General features: G+C 44.0%; 2 protein-coding genes across 3 annotated transcripts; both read left to right on the top strand.

Annotated features, from left to right (window-relative positions):
- The first annotated feature begins 846 nt into the window (after nt 1–846).
- LOC144698387 (uncharacterized) lies at nt 847–8,908 on the top strand. Its single transcript, XM_078570338.1, has 3 exons — nt 847–1,828; nt 2,187–2,216; nt 6,055–8,908. Exons 1-3 carry the CDS (start codon nt 1,225–1,227, stop codon nt 6,801–6,803), a joined length of 1,383 nt encoding a protein of 460 aa, XP_078426464.1. The 5' UTR covers nt 847–1,224; the 3' UTR covers nt 6,804–8,908.
- A 6,148-nt stretch (nt 8,909–15,056) lies between these two features.
- LOC144696868 (uncharacterized) lies at nt 15,057–21,073 on the top strand. 2 transcript variants are annotated; one of them, XM_078568582.1, is made up of 3 exons: nt 15,057–15,233; nt 16,035–17,675; nt 20,818–21,073. In XM_078568582.1, the coding sequence occupies exon 2, from the start codon at nt 16,406–16,408 to the stop codon at nt 16,775–16,777; it is 372 nt and encodes a 123-aa protein (XP_078424708.1). In that variant the 5' UTR covers nt 15,057–15,233; nt 16,035–16,405; the 3' UTR covers nt 16,778–17,675; nt 20,818–21,073. The 2 variants fall into 2 exon arrangements, with proteins under 2 accessions (XP_078424708.1, XP_078424707.1); XM_078568581.1 differs by lacking the exon at nt 20,818–21,073 and adding an exon at nt 17,858–17,971 and having other exon boundaries at nt 15,119–15,233; nt 16,035–16,847.
- Nucleotides 21,074–22,197: the final 1,124 nt, after the last annotated feature.

Raw genomic sequence — 22,197 nt, 5'->3', positions numbered from 1 at the left:
ATCTCCTGTCATAGCAAAAACTCTGCAGCCCAGGCAACATCCTGGTAAATCTTCTCTGCATTCTCTCTAGTGCAATCACATCCTTCCTATAATGCAGATTCCAGAACTGCACACAATACTCTAGCTATGGCCTAATCAAAGTTTATACAGTTCCAGCATAACCTCCCTGCTCTTATATTCTATGCCTCAGCTAATAAAGGCAAGTATCCCATATGCCTTCTTAGCCACCTTATCAACCTGCGCCGCTACCTTAAGGGACCGGTGAACATGCACACCAAGGTCCCTCTGATCCTCGGTACTTCTCAGGGTCCTTCCATTCATTTTGTATTCCCGTGCCTTGTTTGACCTGCCCAAGTGCATCACCTCACTCTTATCAGGATTAAATTCCATTTGCCGCTGATCAGCCCATCTGACCAGCCCGTCTATATCCTCCTGTAATCTCAGGCTTTCCTCCTCACTATTTACCACCCCACCAATTTTTGTGTCATCCGCAAACTTACTGATCAACCCTCCTACATTCAAGTCTAAACCGTTTATAAATACCACATGACAGATAGTTTAATTCCTTTCAAGATCGCCACATTGACACAGCTTCTCCCCAGTGTGATTGCACTTGTGTTTTAACAAAAGAGAGGATCAGTTGAAACCTTGACAACATGCAGAACACATGCATGGTTTCTCCCTGCTGTAAGTGGTGCTGTTTGTGGGGCAGAAGTGAGTCACAGTCCCAGTGACCAGGAGAGAAAATGATTTACGCATTAATTTTATTCTACTAGAGAAGAAAAAATATTCCACAGAAACTGGAATTGTCTGCTCTGAAATTCTATCCTGGACTGACAGGGATGACTTTGTAAACTCCTTTTCCAGGGCATAAGGCGATGAAAATTTACAGACATGAAACTCAAATCAAACATCACGTCAAGGTCTGATGTTCACTTGATTCATCAGGACCTGAATATCATCGGCCTTTGAATGTAGAACGAGAAATTTTTGTCTGTAGGAAAGGATTTCAAACTTCAATGTGACTGGAAAAGCAGCAAGACACACACGTACACCCGAGTGAGAGTGATCCAGTGAACTGACTGTGGAAAGAGCTTTAACCAGTTACAGAGCCTGAAAAACACCACATCATTCTCAGCAGAGAGAAAGTGTACCCCTTTTTCTGTGTGTGGACGAGGCTTCAACTGATCATTCAACCTGGAGAAGCACAAGGACACCCGCACCATGGAGAAACCATGGAAATGTGGGGACTGTGGGAAGGGATTCAATTATCCATCCAAGACAGAAACTCATCGATGCAGTCACACTGGGGAGAGACCGTTCATCTGTTCTGATTGTGGGAAGGGATTCACTCAGTTATCTACCTTGTTAACACACCAGCGAGTTCACACTGGGGAGAGACCATTCACCTGCTCCATATGTGGAAAGGACTTTATTAAATCATCTACCCAGACTGAACACAAGCGAGTTCACACTGGGGAGAGACCATTCACCTGCTCTGTGTGTGGGAAGGACTTTACTAAATCATCTACCCTGACTGAACACAAGCGAGTTCACACTGGGGAGAGACCATTCAGTTGCTCTCACTGCGGGAAGAGATTTGGACGGTCATCCAATCTCATTGAACATCTCCGTGTTCACACTGGGGAGAGACCGTTCACCTGCCCCGTGTGTGGGAAGGGATTCACTTGTTTAACCAACCTCACATCACACCAACTTGTTCACACTGATCAGAGACCTTTTCAATGTTCTCTCTGTGATTCTGGCTTCAAAAGCACAAGGGATCTGCTGATACACCAACGCAGTCATGCCGGGGAGAGGCCCTGCTGTCTGTCCTGAATGATTTCATTTCACTAACAAATGTTGAAATGTTTGCTCCACACCCACAGGGTTTCATCTGTTTAAAGCCACAAACAGAAAGGTCCAGTTTTCTCCTGGAGTTTGAGACAAATCAGCTTCTAAAATGATGCAGAGTTTCAGCCAATGAGGGAGATCCAGGCTCAGCTCCGCCCCTCATTCACTCCGATTGGTTGGAGGACCATCCGATTCGCCTCTTGGTCCTCCAGTCCTGTCCCATATTTCTATTGGTCCGGCGCTGCCGTCAATCACTCCCCGGGCATTGTGATCTGGAGCATGCGCAGTGCAGGTGATGTCCGTGGACAGACGCTTGTTTGTCTCATCTTCAGGCGGGAAGGAGGCGGATAAGCGGAGGCAGCGTTAGGGGCAGTGGGTGGGAGGGGAGGCTTCACAAACACCCAGTGGAGGCCTCAGCACCCCCAGTAAGAAAGTACCGGGCCCGCCTTTGCACCGAACGGAACGGCAGCTGCGGGCTTTCTCCCGGTGCCAGGCCCGAGTGGACCAATGTGGGTTAATGAAGGAAATGCAGCAATGGGTTTGTTAATGAGAAATCACCTTTAACTCACTTTACTGATCCTGGAGCAGGAGGAGAGAATGGTGTGCATTTCTATCCTGGACTGACAGGGATGGGTTTTGGAAACACCTTTTACAGGGGGTGAGAAGGGGAGGATTTACAGACGGGAAAGTCAAACCAAACATCACATTCCGAGCAGACCCGATTCATCAGGACCTGGATATTATCAGCCTTCGAGCTTAAGCATTGAGTTCCAGGTCATTACCACTCACTGTATAAAAAAAAGTTATTCCTCACATTCCCTCTTTATCCCTTCCCAAAATCTTAAATCCGTGTCCATAATTTTTTTTTTACAATCAAATAATGGGAACAGCTTTTCTTTATCTACCTTATCTAAACCTATTATTAACTTGTGCACCTCTATCAAATCTCCCCTCAATCTCCTTTGCTCCAAGGAGAACAAGCCCAGTTTCTCCAACCTAACATTGCAACTAAAATCCCTCATCCCTGGAACTATTCTGATAAACCTCCTCTTCATCCTCTCAAGGACCCTCACATCCTTCATAATGTGTGGTGATCACTGGTTTGCACAGACCCAGATGTTCTGTGTTCGTGTCTGTGATGTCATCACGCACCAACAATTGCTCAGTGACATCACCCCGCTCCCCGGGTATTTCCTCAACTGGGAGATTTTTCTCTGACTCCAGTGCTTCTGATATCTTTCCAGCTGCAGGCTCCAGCAGGAGATTTTAATATTGAAAAGTGAAATTGTTTCAGATGTGAGTATTTTTGACTATTGCTTTTCGTGAGAGATTCCATGGCTCTGGGGCTGGTCTGATTCCTCTGCTGTGGATCTGAATCCATGTCCATCCATTGCTCTGTTTCAACTCTCTCTTCCCTGATCACCTCTCTGCCATTGTCTAACTTCCTCTGTCTCTAATAATGAATGTATTTTAGTTCTGTTTAGCATTTTACTGTTTCTTCTGCCGACCATGTCTAAATGAGGTTTCCACTGCTGCCCATCCCCTGACCATGTGCTGCTGGCTTCCCAGCTCTTTCGCTTTTGAGCTTATATTGATCATCAAGTTCTGCACCATTTTTGTTGCCTGTTCATTCATTCTACAGACCTGAATAATTAACTCTGTTTCTCTCTCCACCAATACCAGTATATATTGCCAGTCAACAGTTGCTTGTGGAGAAGATGATGTTTGACCTTCTTGAATCGCTGCAGTCCATGTGGTGAAGATGCTCCCACAATGCTGTTAGGTAAGGAGTTACAGGATTTTCACCCAATGATGATGTAGGAAAGGTGATGTATGTCCAAATCAACAGAAAGAATTTGTGTTTATCTGGCACCTTTAACATAAAGCATTCAAGGGCATTTCACAAAATTTTACAAAGCTACATTTAACAATGAGCCACACGATGAGATATCAGGACATAAATTTGGTGAAAGAGGTTGGTTTAAGGTGTGTCTTAAAAGAGAAAAGCAAGTTAGAGAGGTTTGGGAGCAATTTCCAAAGCTTAGGCCATCAATGATGGAGCAATTAAAATCGGGAATGCTTAAGAGGGTGGAATTGGATGAGTGCAGATATTTTGGAGGGGTGTGTGGCTGGAGGATATTACAGAGATAGGGATTATCGCAACCATGGAGGAAAACCATGGCTGCTGATCTTAAAATGTTGCTGCCTCTGAATTGGGAGCCTTTGTAGATCAGCAATCACAGGGGTGATGGATGAACAAGACTTGGTCCAAGAAAGCACAAGAGCAGCAGAGTTTTGGATGGTGGAGATTGAATCTGGAAGGATGGCTGGGAGTGCGTTAGGGTTGTTAAGTCCAGAGGTGACAAAGGATTGGATGATGGTTTCAGCAGCAAATGAGCTGAGACTGGGATGCAGTCAGGCGATGTTACTGAGGTGGAAATAGGCAGCCTTGGTGATGATGCGGATATGTAGTTAGAAACTCATCGTGGGGTGAAATATTTCACCATGGGTGTGAACAATCAGATTCAGTGTCAGGCAGTTCCCAGGGAGAGGGATGGAGTCAGTGACTAGGCAGTGGAGTTTGTAGCAGGGACTGAAGACAATGTCTTCAGTCTTCCCAATATTTACTGAGGAAAGCTTATGTATTGAGCGATGCTTATTGGGGAAAGCGGTGATGTGGCAGATTTAAAGGAGAAAGGAACAGCACCTAGAGAGAACTGTTAACAGTATTTGTTAACATGGGAACCAAGAGATGAAGTTGAATATTTAGCAGTTCAAGTGACAAAAGTATTGAGGAAGCAAGAGGTGGGTGTCATGGACAAGTTAAGTTCAGAGAGGGTATATAGGAGACAGGAGAGAAACTAGAGAAAGATGTTCGGGGCTTGGGCAGGGGGAAGCTTCAGAGGAACTTTGGCCAGGTGGGCGAGTGGAAGGGAAGGAAGCAGTGGAGGCAGCTGAATGGATGATTTTGATCTTAGTGACAAAAGTCTGTGAGCTCCTCTCTCTTACTATTGGAAGTGAGGGTGGAGGAGACAGTGAAAAAAGGTTTAAGAAAGATGATTTGCATGAGAGAAAAAGCCTGGGGTTATATTTGCATTGGAGGATGATCCTAGAATAGTGAACAGTTATAGCAGGTGAGAAAAGAAACCTATAGTGCGTTAGGTGCTTCAGCAAGATCTGGGGGTGGATGGTTAAACCAGTTGTCCGCCGTTCAAGTCTGCATCCCTTGGAGCTAAACGAACGGACATGAGGGTTGTACTGGGGGGAGTGTCCAGGGTGAGAGAGAGTCAAGGCTTCACTCGGAACTAGAGCATCAAAGGTGGACATGAGGGTGTGGGTCACCGTTTAAAAATAAGGGGCCACTCATTTAAGACAGAGAAGAGGATTTTTTTCTTTCAGAAGGTTGTGGAATTCCCTTCCTCAAAGGGCAGTGGAAGCAGAGTCTTTGAATATTTTTGAGGCAGAGTTAGATAGATTCTTGATAAACAAGGGGGTGAAAGGTTATCGGGGGTAGGCGGGAGGTTACAATCAGACCAGCCATGATCTTATTGAATGGCGGAGGAGGCTCGGGGGTCCAAGTGGCCGACTCCTGCTCCTAAATTGTGTGTTTGTATGTTAAATGGAGGAAATTTCTCCTCATGCAGTGCTAGATGTCAGACGTCAGGACGGTGTGTGAGTTGGAGAGGAACTTGCAGGTGAAGGCGTTTGTATCCACCTGCTACTCTGGTCCTTCTAGGTGTTGGAGGTTGAGAGTTTGGGAGATTCTGTCAAAGTTCTGGTCGAGTTGTAGATATATAAAATCTCTCTCTCCGCCCTTTGCCCCTCTCACCTCGCTCTCTCTCTCTCTCCACCCATAGAGGCCAGAGTCTTGTGCATGCCCAGACCGGGTGACAGGTTCTTTACCCTGAAGGACATTGGTGATCTAGTTGCATTTTTACGACAATCCAGCAGTTTTCATGGTCACTTTCTCCCAGTGCCAGCCCCACAAATGACCAGATTCATTCAACTCGATTTCACAACCTGCCTTTGTGTTTTTGTGGGTTCTCTCTCACTCCCTTTTTTCTGTTTTCAATCAATTTCACAGGATATTAGAAGGGGAGGATTTGCAGTCAGGAAACTGAAATCAAACATCACATCAGGATCTGGCAAAGTTGTCCAATTAATTGTATCCTGAATATTACCGGATTTTGAACATGGAAGGAAAAAGAACCGTTCACGTTGGAGAGGAACCATACACTTGTTCTGTCCTGTCGAGACACAAGCAGAGTCACACTGGGGAGAAACTGTGGAAATGTGGTGATTGTGGGAAGGGATTCAATTATCCAGTTAGGCTGGAAATTCATCGGCGCATTCACACCGGGGAGAGGCCGTTTACCTGCCCCAAGTGTAGAAAGGGATTCACTACCTCATCCCATCTGCTGACGCACCAGCGCACTCACACTGGGGAGAGACCGTTCAGCTGCTCCAAGTGTGGGAAGGGATTTACTCAGTCATCCAACCTGCTGACACACCAGCGGATGCACACTGGAGAGAGGCCCTTCACCTGTTCCGAGTGTGGGAAGGGATTCACCATTTCAGCCCACCTGCTGAGACACCAGCGAGTTCACTCTGATGAGAGACCTTTTAAATGCCCAGACTGTGGGAAGTGCTATAAAAGTTCTGGGGAACTGATGTCCCATCAACGTGTTCACACTGACGAGAGACCGTTCAGATGCTCTCACTGTGGGACTGGGTTCAAGCAATCATCTGACCTCACTGTACACCAGCGCACTCACACTGGGGAGAAGCCGTTCCCATGCTCCGTGTGTGGGAAGAGATTCAATCAGACATGCACCCTTCTGCGACACCACCAAGTTCACACTGGGGAGAGACCATTCACCTGTTCCATGTGTGGGAAGAGATTTGGTCGGTCATCCACACTGCTGAGACACCAGCAAGTTCACAAGTGACTATAGTGATTGGATTTTTCTGTTAATCACATCCAGGACTGAATAGAAGAGCAGCAAGTTCAGGAGAGACAGAATCTGACTGGAGAAGCTGTTTCTCACAGATTCTGTCTCTCCCACATTCGGGGGCAACTTTTTTTCAATGGTCACCCCAGTGACTGAATATTCATGGGGTTTTGGGGGCTTTTGTGGGGAGAGTTTTCCTGCCGCCTCTGTGTATTTTGCAGTTCCTCTGATTAGCATCGACAATTAGAAAGTGCTGATTAATCCTTGCTGACAATTCTTAGTGACTTCCACATTCTTCACAGTGACACCTCCATCATGAAATTAAATTATCAAGGAAGGTTAAACAAAACAGTAAAATATTTTACCGGCACATCAATAAAAGCTTCATCAATCAACATCGATATTGATGATGTTTGGAAGTCGCTGATTCAATCATTTCTGACACAGCAGCAGCAACATTTGGTAAAGGTGGAACCCACAACAAAGGCTGGTTTGAGACCCACTCAGCAGAGATGAATCTGTCATTGAAGCAAAAAGCAAAGCCAACCTGATGCACAACATAAACCCGACAGCTAGAACACTGCATAACTTGAAAGTCTCCTAGACAGTTGTGCAAAAGACAGGGAGGAGCTGTGTAAGTAAACACTAGATCAGCCTGTGTCAAGAAATCCAAACTGCCTGTCACAACGGGAACTATGTGCCATGTATGATGGGATCAAGAGGGCGCTTGGTCCGACCATCATCAAAGTTGCCCCTCCCATGAAATGGGCAGATGGTGAACTGCTGACTGACAGAAGTGAGCAGGTTGTCACTGGGTTTAACACTGGGAGCTGTAATCCCTGTGAGACAGAGATCTCCCAGTCTCTGTTTAACTCTCCCCAGCAGCTTCCTGTCAGGGCTGAGTTGGACGAGGAAACCTCATCACTTGAGCTGAAAAAGGCCATTGATTGTTCAGCAAGCAGAAAGGCAACCGGCAAGGATGGAATTCCAGCTGAACTGCTCAAGCACAGAAAGTCCCATCTACTGTCACACCTTCATCATCTCCTCCTCTGTTGGAAGGTAGGATCCGTTCTACAGGACATGTGTGAAGCAAAAATCATCACAGTAAACAAAAACAAAGATGACAGAGAAGATTGCAACAACTACAGGGGCATCTCACTCCCTAACGTCACTGGGAAGACCTTCACTAGCATCATGCTTAAAGACTTCATCTATTTGCAGACTGTGTGTATCCAGAAGCAGAGTGCAGTTTCTGTGCTGGCAGATCTACAGAGGACATGATCGTCTCCAAACACCAGCTCCAAGAGAAGTGCACGATTAGTATTTAATCTAAAATGCTGCCAGTTCCTGGGCTGAGAAATGTGAAAAGTTATAATTACTGAGTGAAAGTAAACCTTTAAGAATGAATCACAATTGACTTGTACAATTGGAAAAGGCACAAAAAATGTGATTCCCTGAAGATAAGCTTCACCCTTGAGGTTATGCTTCGGAGCTCACAAGTTGTGGGAAGCCCCATCCTCTTTAACACTTTTTGGTCTAAGATGGTTGAAGCTCTGTTTACCTGTGAAAGCTCACTTCTTTAGTTTTATTTTTCTTCAGCTTTATTATAGTCATTTGGAAAGACACCTGAAGAAACACCAAAAAAAACACTAACAGAGATTCATAGAGTTATACAGCACAGAAACAGGCCCTTCGGCCCATCATGTCCATACTGGCCGCACCTATCTATTCCAGTCTAGTTTTCCAGCACTTGGCCTGTGTGGGGCCACTGTATGCTCTGGCATTTCAAGAGCTCATCTAAATACTTCTTAAATGTTGCCCGGGCTCCTGCCTCTACCACCCCCTCAGGCAGCGTGTTCCAGATTCCAACCACTCTCTGGGTGAAATTTTTTTTTCCTCAAATCCTCTCTAAAGTTCCCGCTCCTTATCTTAAATCTATGCCTCCTGGTTATTGACACCTCCGCTAAGGGGGAAAGTTTCTTCCTATCTACCCTATCTCTGCCCCTCATAATTTTGTACACCTCTGTCAGGTCCCCCCTCAGCCTTCTCTGCTATAAGGAAAACAACCCTAGCCTATCCAGTCTCTCTTCATAGCTGAAATCCTCCAGCCCCAGGCAACATCCTGGTGAATCTCCTCTGCACCCTCTCCAGTGCAATCACATCTTTCCTCTAGTGTGGCAACCAGAACTGCACACAGTAGTCCAGCTGTGGGACCCTTGCTGTTTGTAGTGTACATTAATGATTTAGACGTGGAATATAGGAGGTATGATCAGTACGTTCACAGGTGACACGAAAATTGGTGGCGTCATAAATAGTGAGGAGGAAAGCCTTAGATTACAGGACGATATAGATGGGCTGGTAAGATGGGCAGAGCAGTGGCAAATGGAATTTAATCCTGAGAAGCCCACTTGCATTTTAAAAAGCTCTAACATAACCTCCCTGCTCTTATATTCCATGCCTCAGCTAATAAAGGCAAGTATCCCATATGCCGTCTTCACCTTATCTACCTGTGCTGCTGCCTTCAGGGATCTATGGACATGTACACCAATGTCCCTCTGATCCTCTGTACTTCCTCGGGTCCTACCAATTATTGTGTATTCCCTTGCCGTGTTAGTCCTCCCAAAAAGCAAGTTTCTCTGGATTAAATTTCATTTGCCACTGCTCTGCCCATCTTACCAGCCCATCTGGTGGTGGTGGGTGTGGGATAATTCAGGAAAGAGTAAATTCAAAAGCAGCAAGGGAAATGTCAAGCTCCAGAGCAATGTTTGGGTAAAAGTAAGCAGAGTGGGTCAGGAAAAGATAATGAGAATAACACAGGGAACAGAGCATAACCGTCAGGTGGATAAGGGGAAAGCAGTTTATATTTTCAAAAAGCTTTTGATAAGGTGTCACAGAAGAGGTCATTACACAAAATTAGGTCTCATGTGATGGAGACAATATCTTAGCATGTATTGAGGGTCAGTTAACAGACATAAAACAGAGGTTCGGAATAAATGGGACATTTTCAGGTTGGCAGACTATAACTGGCAGGCACCACGAGGATCAGTAATTGGGAATCAGCTATTTGCAATCTATATTATTTACCTAGACAGTGGGACTGAGTGTAACATATCCAGATTTGCTGACAATGCAAAGTTAGGTGGGAAAGTAAACAATGTGGAGGACAGAGTCCACAGAGGGATATAGACAGGTTGGGTGAGTGGGTAACAACATGGCAGATGGAATACAATGTGGTGAAGTGTGAAGTTATCCACTTCACTGGGGAGAAAAAATAAAACAAAAGCAAAATAATTTTCAAATGGTGAAAGACTGGGAAATGGTTGTATTCAGAGAGACCTGGCTGCCCTTGTACATGAATTACGGAAGCTTAACATTCAGGTAGAGCAAGTAATTAGGAAGGCAACTGGTATGTTAGCCTATATTACAAAGGGATTGGAATACAAGTGTAAATAAGTCTTATACAATTATATGTTAAGTTCCAATAGTTGTTTAGAAATGAAGACCAAAGCCAAGACTAACTCCTTCAGACAGAATTTTATTGCTTGTTATAAAACTCTCCACAGAGCCAACTAGTCTCAACTGTTATCCCTTTTATACAACCGAATGGGTACTTAGTTAAACAACTTAATAATTAGCAATTGGACTTCTTTAACTGTTTCCTTCCCTAACAGATTCCCCTCTTCTTAAAAATAAAATAACCTTTAAGTTTATATAATCACACAAAAAAAAAGTAATAACAAACATCAGTATATAGTTCTGATGAAGAGTCACATGGACTCGAAACGTTAACTGTGTTCCTCTCCGCAGATGCTGTCAGACCTGCTGAGTTTTTCCAGCTATTTTTGTTTTTGTTTCAGATTTCCAGCATCCGCAGTATTTTGCTTTTATTTTTGCTTTTATCAATATATATTGTTTCATTCAATAAATTCACCTTATTCTCCTCCTTAAAAAAAGACCACACATGTACAGATATGTCCACAGAAAAGGAGTATTTTTTTCTTAAAGAGAAAGACATCCCTCTTTGAAGATCTCTAATCACTTCTTGGAGCTTGCTCCTCTTTTGGTGAAGCAGTCAGATAATTGGTAGCTGCTATCAATCCATTCGATCTTGACAACCTTATTCTCGAGCATCTTTTTTAAGCTTGCAATGTCAATTCACAATCTCTTCCCATTAACGCACTTCATAGAGTGAACATTTTCCCAAAGTGACTTATTATCTATGAGACATTCGATAGGTACCATCCCTGAATACCCTTTTCCATTTAAAACGTCTTCCAGTATCTTTGATAGATAGAATGCCATATCTATCACCTCAACAAGGGCAAGAGTCTCCGCTGCTAACGTACTTTTTATAACTCCTTGCATCTTTTTAGATTCCAATGTCAAAGGGAAACATTTGCCTTTTTCACCATAAGAAATATTATAAATCCTCCCACACTTGAAAACCCATCATATAGATGTGCATAAGACACATCACTAAACACAATCCATTTCATTTTTCTAACATCACCCAGAGATGGAATTTCAAACACACTGTTCCATTTTTAATGTTGTCAATGATTTGTTTTCCAGAATAATCCCTTCAACCTTGGGATCGTTCATTTTAGTGCTTAATTCCAAAATGTCAGAACTGACATCAAGCCTTGTTTGTTTGCCTAGCCAACTGAGTTGCCCAATTAGACTTCTGCATTCCTTTTTTTCAATTTCAGAAGCCGCGGTATCTTTCTGGGAGGCCCTACCATGACTAATTGCAACGGGATTGATGTTCTCTAAGTAGGATTGCTGATGTAAAAGGATATGTGATCCTTCCTGCCTGATTTCCAATCCAATGTACTTAAATGCAACAAAAGGCTGACTTCCAATTTTTAAACTCCGTTCTGAGCCCATTAATGGCAACTGTTTCAAATTCACTACTACTACCCCACACAAATCATCTAGATGCATCATAAAGATGCCTGCAAGTTCCCTCCATGGTACCAATAAAACATTGCCGGGCCTTCCAACCGAAGGCAGCCCAGCACTAACAAAACTGACCTCACTGAGAAATACCAAACTCTGGAGGCGTCATTTAAACTGTATACACATTTATTTAGCTTCCAGAGAATCCTTTCTGCGTTTGGCACCTCTTTTGGTGGACGGGGAAAAATTTCCCTTTGAAGTTGGTCTCCCTGCAAAAAAGCAGCTTTAATATCAATGGACTTGCATTCCCAAGCATTTGTAGCTAATAGAGCCAAAAGGATCTCCAACATAACTTTCCCTGCTGTCGGTGAATGTACTCGCGCACCCTGGTCACGCAGTTTTTCTTCAAACCCTCATACCACTGGTCTGGCTTTAGTTTTAGAAGTCCCATCAGGAAGCACCTTTTCCATGCATATCCGCCTATGAGACAGAGCTGGTTGTCCCCTATCTGGTATACCCCAAATTCTTTCCAACTCTGTAGTTCTTGCTGTTTGGCATCCTTTATTAATTTATAGTCTAATTTGTTTGAAACTAATAAGGCTTCTCAATCACATGGGCTTCTGCTCCTTGTTACCAGTCTGTGCTATATTCCTTGACCTTGTTAAGCTATACTCTCTATCCTGCCTTCTATCATGCTCCGGATGTTATGTTTGATCTCCCTCCCATTTATAGATGTTCATTCAACAGTTCGCGATCTCCTCCGAGAGGCATGTTCACTCCCAGGCCCACTGTCTGAACTGATACTGCATTTCCATGCCTTCTACTTTTGTACTTCATGTTTCCAATCCATAGGCCTTTATCTCATACATTTAACCAGTTTTAATATTTCCAGTGGCCTTCCCTGCTCTACCTACGACCATTGCATCCCACCATTGACTGGCTCCTTCTGGCAAGCATGTAACTTTAGTGCCAGCTTTCGACATTCATCCTCTGGGACAAATCGCTTCATCTTCTTTGTCCAAAGTACTGTCTCCATCTTCAGATACCCTGTCAACTTTATCTACCTGGTCCTCACAATCGTGCAACATATGGGTATGAGAAGCACATGGTTCCTCGTCCCTTCCTACACTTTCTGAACCCGCAAATTTGTAGTCTGTGCCAACTAACCTTGATGAGTGCACCCGAATAGTGTAGTTCCCATGTTGTAAATGATTGTTTTACCATCTTTACTGATAATCTTTCCTGGACCTTTCCTCTCATTAAGTCCTTCTCTCTTACAGTATACCATGTCTCCCCGATTGAAAATAGTTTCCGATGGTCATACATTGTGTCTTAGAGCTCGCCGGATTATTTCCGAAACTTCGGCTTTAAAGAACACTCTTCTACTCGTGTGCAGTGCATTTAGATGCTCAGATAAGGTAGAGCTAATCGTAGTTCCCTCCCAAGCTGGGGGCTGACCATTCAGGGCTGAAGGAATTTTTGGGTTTCTACCGAAAAACCAACTGATATGGACTATAGCCGTGAATTCTTGGCATGGACAGCCCATGCTAGAGCTGATGATAATTTACAGCTTGGTCTATCCACCAATATTTTACGAAGCATCTCATTTATTACTGCATGATTCCTTTCACACACTCCGTTACTAAAGGGGCTTTCAGCTGCGGCATTCATAACTATTATATTCATGTTTTTGTACATATCCACAAGCTCGTCACTAGCAAATTTCCCCCATTATTGGTGAGGAATTTTGCTGGTGGTCCCAATCCAGTCCCTATCCACTTCTCCATTATCTGATCCACAATTATTTTCTCTTCTTTACTGTATATGATTGTCGGCTGGCTAAACCTTGTTGCCAAATCTACGAAATATAAAACAAAAATGTTCTTTTCTTTATCCCATACCTTTAAATCTATTGTCAGAACTTCATTGAAATGCCCCGCTAAAGGTGGACTCACTATCAGCCGTGACAGTGTCCTTCTGCATTTCTTATGTATGCCACATCTATTGCTTATCTGCTCTGTAATTTTAGTGTACTCTCCATCCCTTAGCAAAATCTTTAACCTTTGCAAAGAAGGATGGACAAACTGCTGGTGCAATTTTAACACAATTTGCTTTTCATCTTCTAAATTCCTATCCCCTGACGCTAATAACACTCCTTTAATCTGCTTAATAGAAAAGTTAGGTTTCATTAAAGGAATACAGTAGTGTCCAGATTGCGTAAATCATAAATCCACAGGTTTTCCAAATGCAATGGGGGCAGGGAGGAGGGCGAGAGCAGAGGGTAATAGAATCCCATTCCACAGGCCCCACATTTACATGGTTTTTCCCTGTTGTGAGTGTCCTTGTGTCTCACTATGTTCAACAATCAGTTGAAGCCTCATATAAACGGTCTCTCCCCGTTGTAAATGGTGCAATGCTTTGTCAGGCTGTGTAACTAGCTGCAGCTCTTTCCAAAGTCATTGCACTGGAACACTCTCACTTGGGTGCGTTTGTCTCGATGCTTTGCCAGTCATACTGATGTTAGAAATATTTTCAAACAGACAAATATTTCTCCTTCCACATTCAATGGCTGATGATCATCTGGTCCTGATGAATCAATTAAGTCTATCTAGAGTCCATACCAACTCTGCAGAGGAATCTAGTCAGATCCATTCCTCCTTTATATCCTCCTCACCCTGCAAATTTATTTCCTTCAAGTGTTCATGGGATGTTTGATTTGATTTTCCCATCTGCAAGTCCTCCTTCTCCAATATGCTTGACAAGACGTTTACTAAAGCCATTACAGTACGTACACAATAGAAATTAGAAACTGATATTCCAGTTGACATAAAAAATCCTTTTCCCTCTCAAACTAGAATTCTCCTTCCCTGAAGGTGCTGATTCTCGGGTTCAGTTTCAGAGTCACAATTTGCCTCCCCAATATGTCACCCAGGTATCTAAATCTCTACGCCTAAAGTTAACTAACAATTTTGTTGAAGCGATGTCAAAATCAAATCCAGTGACTTCTACATGTACTTTGTGACAAGGTGGGGTCATTGCGCCCCTCACTCCCACTTTTCATGCCAGTCCCATGTGTTTGGAGACCGGGCTGTGGCTCAGTAATGGCAGCCGTAACTCCCACAAGTCGCCGCTTCAGGGAAACCGGTCTATCCACCGCGCAGGCGGGACGGCCCGGGAGTGCGCATGGGCAATGAAGAGAGGGGGTACGCATGTGTGGAGAAAAGCGTTTCACGGTGGCCAACATTGGAACACGTCATGGGGTCAAAGTGTCTTCATGCGGGGATTGACCAATGGGAAGAATTGGAGGACCGGAAGGACTCTTGTCTTCCAGGCAATCAGAGCGCGGGCTTTGTGTCAATGAAGATTGAGTTTAACACAGACTAAAATTTCCTCATGTCCAAATCTGTGAGTAAAACACTTTCTTTTCTCCCCCTTTCCATTACTTTTCTCATTCTGGGTTTAAATTGTTGACTTGCAGGAACTGAAGGGAAAGGAAGCGAATCCAGTGAGGGTGCAGACTCTGGAAAGGTTGGCCTACTCTCTCTCTCTCTCTTAAAGACATTGACATCGTTTGCTCACTCATCTTGGCACATTTGTTTGTCTGGCTAATGTTCACATTTAAAGGGGTCGTTTTCCCAGGGAATGGCTGATATTTAAGGGGACAGTAAATTAATATAGGACAGGTTTAAGTGAAGTGATGTTATGTGGTTCATATTAGACATATTATTTATGGTTTTCCAATTAAGTACATTTATTATTATTTCTAGTCTTGTAATATAGTACTGTAGCTATGTTATATATTTTCAGACAGTCGATATGACACAGAAGGAGTCCATTTGGCAACTAGAGTCCATACCAACTCTGCAGAGGAATCCAGTCAGATCCATTCCTCCTTTATATCCTCCTCACCCTGCAAATTTATTTCCTTCAAGTGCCCATCCAATTTTGAAATAATTGATCATCTCTGCTGCCACCATCCCCATAGGCTATAGGCTGCCTAAATAAAGTTCTTCCTCACATCCTGCGTGTATCTCTAATCAAGTAATACATTACTGTATATTACATGCATCTTTAGTCCAAAAAATATATTATATGTATTAGAATCAGTGAGCATGGACCCGTTGATCAGCATGAATTGTCACCTTCAGAAGAATTGGGGCGGTGTATATTAGGTACAGCAGAGTGAGAATGGAGGGAGAGTGTGTGGGATGGAGATTTACAGCTTTTGGGGAATGAGAGAGGAAAGAATGTTTCATAGAAACTAGAATTGTTTGTTTTGAATTTCTAACCAGTACTGACAGTGATGATTTTTGTAAACTCCTTTCACAGGATATCTGGAGGTGAGGATTTGCAGACTGAAATCTCAAAACAAACATCACACCATGATCTGACAGAGTCACTCGATTCATTGGGATGTGGATGTCATTGGCATTTGAATCTAGAAGGAGAAATGTTTATCTGTTCTGTTTGTGGAGAAGATTTCAAACATCAGTGTGACCGGGAAAGCACCAAAACACACACACACACACACCTGAGTGGGAGTGTTACAGTGAACTGACTGTGGAAAGAGCTTTAACCAGTTACACAGCCTGAAAAAACATCACAGCATTCAAACTGGGGAGAAACCGTAAATGTGTTCTGTTTGTAGATGAGTCTTCAACTGATTGTTGAACCTGGAAAGACAGAAGGACACCCACACCATGGAGAAAAGATGGAAGTGTCGGGGCTGTGGGAAGGGATTCCGTTGCCCGTCTGATCTGGAAACTCATCGACGCAGTCACACTGGGGAGAGGCCATTCACCTGCTTTGTGTGTGGGGAAGGATTCAGCAAGTCATCCACTCTGCAGTCACACCAGCGAGTTCACACTGGGGAGAGGCCATTCACCTGCTCCGAGTGTGGGAAGGGATTCACTCAGTCAACCAACCTGCTGACACACAAGCGAGTTCACACCAGGGAGAGGCCGTTCACCTGCTCTGAGTGTGGGAAAGGATTCACTCAGTCATCCAACCTGCTAACTCACCAGCGAGTTCACACTGGGGAGAGGTCATTCATTTGCTCCAAGTGTGGGTAGGGATTCACCTAGTCATCCAACCTACTGACACATCAGCGAGTTCATACAGGGGAGAGGCCGTTCACCTGCTGTGTGTGGGGGAAGGGATTTAATCGGTTATCCAGCCTGCAGGAACACCAGCGCGTTCACACTGGGGAGAGGCCATTCATCTGCCCTGTATGTGGGAAGGCATTCACTTGGTCCTCCCTTCTATTGAGACACCAGCGACTGCACCAGTGATTACAAGGGTTGATTCTGTTGTTATTGCTGCTGCGAATCACATCCAGGACTGAACCATGTTCATCCTCACAGCTGGACTGGCCGGTCTCATGACCTTGCTTCCAGTGGACTGATGCACTTTGAGACTTGTTGCGAATATCCAGTTTCATCTTTCATTTGGATCACAGAATGAAAGGGTGTTTGGAAGGAAAAAGAAATTCAGTTTGCCTTCCATTTTCTCCCAAAGCATAACTCATTGCCATGGAGATGGGCTGTGGGGGTTAGAATATTTTTTAAACATTTATCTGGATGTTTCTCACGGGGGACAATTACAGACTTGGTCTTGTGTAATTTACAGTTTACTTGGAATTCATGTAAGGGGAAAAAGTTGCTGGAAGATTTGCCTAGTTTGAAGCTAGAGGAAGAAATCTCCAGTGGTCCTCACCGTGAAAGGCAGTTGGCCTTGTGTCAGAGAGCAATCAGCTTGGAAAGAGATATGAAGAGGCTGTGGGAGCCGACTGGGAAAAAGCAGTTGGTCTATCCAAAGTGAGCTGAAGAAGGCAGTGGCATCCTCACAGAGAGGAAGAGCTCTGGATATCTAAATCCCAGACTGGGGAGAATTCAAAGTAAATTCCAGAGGGCTGTGGCATACCTTGGGTTGGCCCCAAAGAAAGTGAATGAAGCCTCAAGATTTCGTAAGGTAAGGGAACCATTGGGGAGGGAGTGGTGCTTTCTTGATTTATTCATTGAGATATATATACAACAAAGTTTGTTTTTGTGTAAAAGCATGAAATTTTGTGGTGTAGTTCTTTCAGTTAATCACTGGCTGTTTAGACTTATCTTTAAACATTAACAGTCCCTACCGGGATTGTAACATTCTAGTTTGTTGCCTGGCGAGAATAGTGACCAGAAACGGTCAGTGAGAATCTCCACAGAGAGCGAGGTAGCAGAAGCCAATCAGTGTCAGAAAGAGATGCCAGCATTTATTGTCCATCCTCAATTGCCCATGAGACGGTTGTGATGATCTTCCTTCTCCAACCGCTGCAGCCCACCTTGTCCAACTTATCTGTTGTGGTATGGTGCAGCTGAGTTTCTTTCTCAGCCATTTCCGAGGAAGGTTAAGAGTCAACCACATTGCTGTGGGTCCCGAGTCACATGTAGGCTAGACCAGGGAAGGACAGCAGATTTCCTGCCCTCCAGGGTATTGGTGAACCAGGTGTAAGAGAATTCCAAAGATTCACAAACCTTCTGAGTGAAAACATTTCTCCTCATCTCAGTCTGAAATGATCGGCCCCTTATCCTGAGTCTGTGCCCATGTGTTGTAGATTCCTCAGCTAGGAGGCAACAACCTCTCAATGTCTACTGTTCATACCCTGACACTGGCTGCACATTGGCTCCGCCAATTGTCAATTGACCCTCTGGCATCAAAGTGAGGGAGCCACATTCATGATGAATAAGTCAAGGCTGGTTGACCTTGGCGGGCTTCCTGCTGCCCCCAGTTGATGCCGCTAAACCCTCCCCTTGTCACCAGGCTTCCTCCCAGCCGTGGGATCACCATGTGGAGCAGGAACACCGGCTTTGCTCCTTGTGGCACTGAAGCCCAGTTTGGTGCCCACCTGTCCCCCCTCCCACCCAGGCAGATACCAGGGACCTGACATTGACCTCCATGGGGCCTAAAGTCAGAAGCATTTTCAAAGTAAATGCCGATGCTCCTTTAAATTGATGCATTTGTCACTGAAAGAAAAATCCAGTAAAAATCTAATTGTAATTTAGTACAGTGGCTACGTTATATATTTCCAGTTGGAGAGTCGTTACGTCACAAGCAATCCACTCAGTAACTCGGGTCCATGCCGACTCTGTAGAACAATCCAGTCAGTTCCATTCCCTCTCTCTATCCCCGTTCCCCTACAAGTTTATTTCCTTCAAATGCCCATCCAATTTCACTTTGAAATCATTTACTGTCTCTGCTTCCACCACCCTCGTAGGCAGCGAGTTCCAGGTCATGACCACACGCTGAAAATCCCCCCATATCTCTATCTTATTGAGTAGTGTATACGACACACATTTTTAGTTCAGTATATGCATGTGTGTGTGTATATATATATATATATGATATATATCACATTCCTCATACATGGTGAAGAATTCCTTCACCTTTGCCAAGACCATACAGGACTTGCACATCGATCGCAATGCCATGTCCATGTGCTTGTTCAACATTGCGAGCCTATTCACTAATACACCGTTCAGGGAAGCCATAGAGATTTGCACCAAGTCACTATGTCATGGCAATCTAACCCTCCACCATTGTCTGAATCTGCATTCATTGAACTTATGAACTCAATAACTCGCACAGTTGACATCTGATTTAATGACCACCATGCCTGCCCAAATGGATAGTGTTGACATGAAATCCCCCCCCAGGCCCAGCTATCACGAACATCTTTCTCAGTTTCCATGAGAAACACGTCTTTGATGGACTAACCCCTAACCTCCTACCCCTTGTGTATTCCCAAGCTGTAGATGATATACTAGTTATATTTGATTCTGCAGCTGCATCTAAGGTTTCCTTATTTATCTTAATGGGTTCCAGCCGGTGCTCAAATTCCCCTTTGAAATGGAGCAGTCAAAGGAGCTCCCATTCCTCAATGTGGTGGTTGAGATACCTGCTAATGGGTTCTCTACTACCGTCTACTGCATGCCTGCCTTCACTGGTTAATATATGTGTTGCAATTCCTACATTTCCACGCACTATAAGATTGGCCTAATCAGCAATCTCGTAAACAAGGCCCTGAGCCATTTGCTCACCTTGCAAGCTTGATGCCAAATAGGCTGCATCAAAGCTATCCTGCGGGTTAATGGCTACCATGACCAGACCAGGGGGTCGCTGTATAATCGCGCAAACTCATGAATGGGCCTAAGGCCTTGGGTCCTGAAAATGCCCAATCTACCTCAGATTATCCTGGAAGCATAAGGTGTCTCAAAAATTTAAGCAACACTGTTACTATGCAGTGGCAACATTAGTAATATTCTTCACTAACAGAATGCTGATGTGAAACCAAAAGGACATTCTGTCTACCACACAAATGAGTAACGTGGTATATGAATTTCAGTGCTGGGGTGTTGCCAGGTATGTAGCCCGTATGTCTCAATGACTGGCGGATCATATCAAGCAGCACATCTTTTTGGCTGTTCGCAACAGGCAAAGTACTGACTGTAGTTAACCAGACAGAGCTTGCAAAACTCAGAACATAGTGACTAACTGATGTGATTCTGCAATTGGACAACACTTACTAAACGATCCTGATTGTGCTAAGAATGAAACTAACAACCAATTTAAGATTATCAGTCAGACTCACAGTGTGGCTCACCAAGATTCAAACACCGGGCCCCATTTTTTTCAAACAGAAAGAACATGTCCATTCATTGCACCTTTTTCAACTAAACAGAAGCTTCGGGGACAGCCATTCCCTTGTTCATTCCCCAAGGCAATGAATTGACCAGTCAGAGTCAACTTGTCTGGTTTGAATTTTTAAGAAAAGCTTGGCAGTTACTGTTCCCTGGTGCATTCTCCATGGCGACAGCTCTACCAATCACAGTCCACTTGCCAACCAATCAGCACCCCTTTTTCATACCCGTTGTTCCCTTTGAGATTTGGTATTCTTGTGGATCTATCCTGATGAGGGCAAGATGAAAAGCTTCGACATCATGTCTCTTTTCTCGGCAATACTAAAGTTCTGTACTAGCAAGTGACTACCTGTTAATATCATTAATGTAGTTAATATGTTCCGAAGGAGAGTCAAATTGGACTCGAAACGTTAACTCTGTTCCCCTTTCCACAGATGCTGCCAACCTGCAGAATTTTTCCAGCACTTTGTTTTTATTTCAGATCTCCAACATCTGCAGTATTTTGCTTTTATATTAATCTGACCCTTAAGTGATTTATTTATGGCAGTTAATAACATTTATTCAAGTACAGTGCTTACTTTGTTAATTTGTTAATAAAGTGGTGTTAATTCATTGATATTTGTCTGGACTCAATTTCGTTACCATTTTTTATTACTGACTGGGGTCTCCCTCTCTCTCTCTGCGCCTCGTGTTTCCCTCAGCACACTAACTGGGCTATCCATCAAATCTTGGGACATGCATGCTTCATACAAACAGTGAGATGGTGAGCAGGTTATTGCTGAGTAAGCGCTGCCTGATAGCACTGTTGATGAACCTTCCACTATTTTATGGCACAGTTCTAAAGAGTGAGCAGGGACAGAGGCTCCTGCGGGTCCATGTGCATTGATGGTGGAAATGGAAACAACAAGTGATTTCAAAAGGAAACTGGATGGGCACTTGTGGGAAATAAACTCACAGGGCTACGGTGACAGAATGGGCAATGGGACTGACTAGTTTGCCGTAGAGTCAGCACCATGGATTCGATGGGCCAAAAAGACCTCCTTCTCGGTCCTACTGAATCTGTGATCTAAAGAGCACAATTTCAGCTGCTCCAGTCTCTCCAACTGACTGGAGTCCTTCATCCCCAGTACCATTCAGATAAATCCTCTCTCCAGCTTCTCAAAGAGCTGCACATCTTTCCTAAAGAGTGGGGCCCGTATACGGGGTTCCGGTCTACAGTAATACAATTGAAAAGCAGGGAGGTTATGTTGAGCTTGTCTAGAACCATGGTTAGACTACACTGAGAGTAATGTCAACATTAGTGATCTCCATTTAGAACCATAGAACACTACAGCACAGAAAACAGGCCATTCGGCTCTTCTAGTCTGTGCCGAAATATTATTCCGTTAGTCCCATTGACCTGCATCTAGTCCATAACCCTCCAGACCTCTCCCATCCATGTATCTATCTAATTTATTCTTAAAACTTAAGAGTGAGCCCGCATTTACCACGTCAGATGGTAGCTCGTTCCACACTCTCACCACTCTCTGAGTGAAGAAGTTCCCTCTAATGTTCCCCCTAAACCTTTCCCCTTTCACCCTAAAGCCATGTCCTCTCATGTTTATTTCTCCTAATCTAAGTGGAAAGAGCCTACTCGCATTTACTCTGTCTATACCCCTCACATTTTATGAAAAGGAAATAGAAGCACTGGATAAGGGGCGACAAAGATTCACAAGAATAATTCCAAAGCTGAGAGCATTTAACCCTCAGGAAAGGAGAGGGCTGTTTTTCTCCAGAAAAGAGAAGACTGAAGGGTGACCTGATGGAAGTCTTTA

The sequence above is a fragment of the Cetorhinus maximus genome, chromosome 23 (assembly GCF_964194155.1).
Source record: "Cetorhinus maximus chromosome 23, sCetMax3.hap1.1, whole genome shotgun sequence".
NCBI classification, from domain to species: Eukaryota; Metazoa; Chordata; class Chondrichthyes; order Lamniformes; family Cetorhinidae; genus Cetorhinus; species Cetorhinus maximus.
This window is presented reverse-complemented; position numbering and strand designations above follow the sequence as displayed.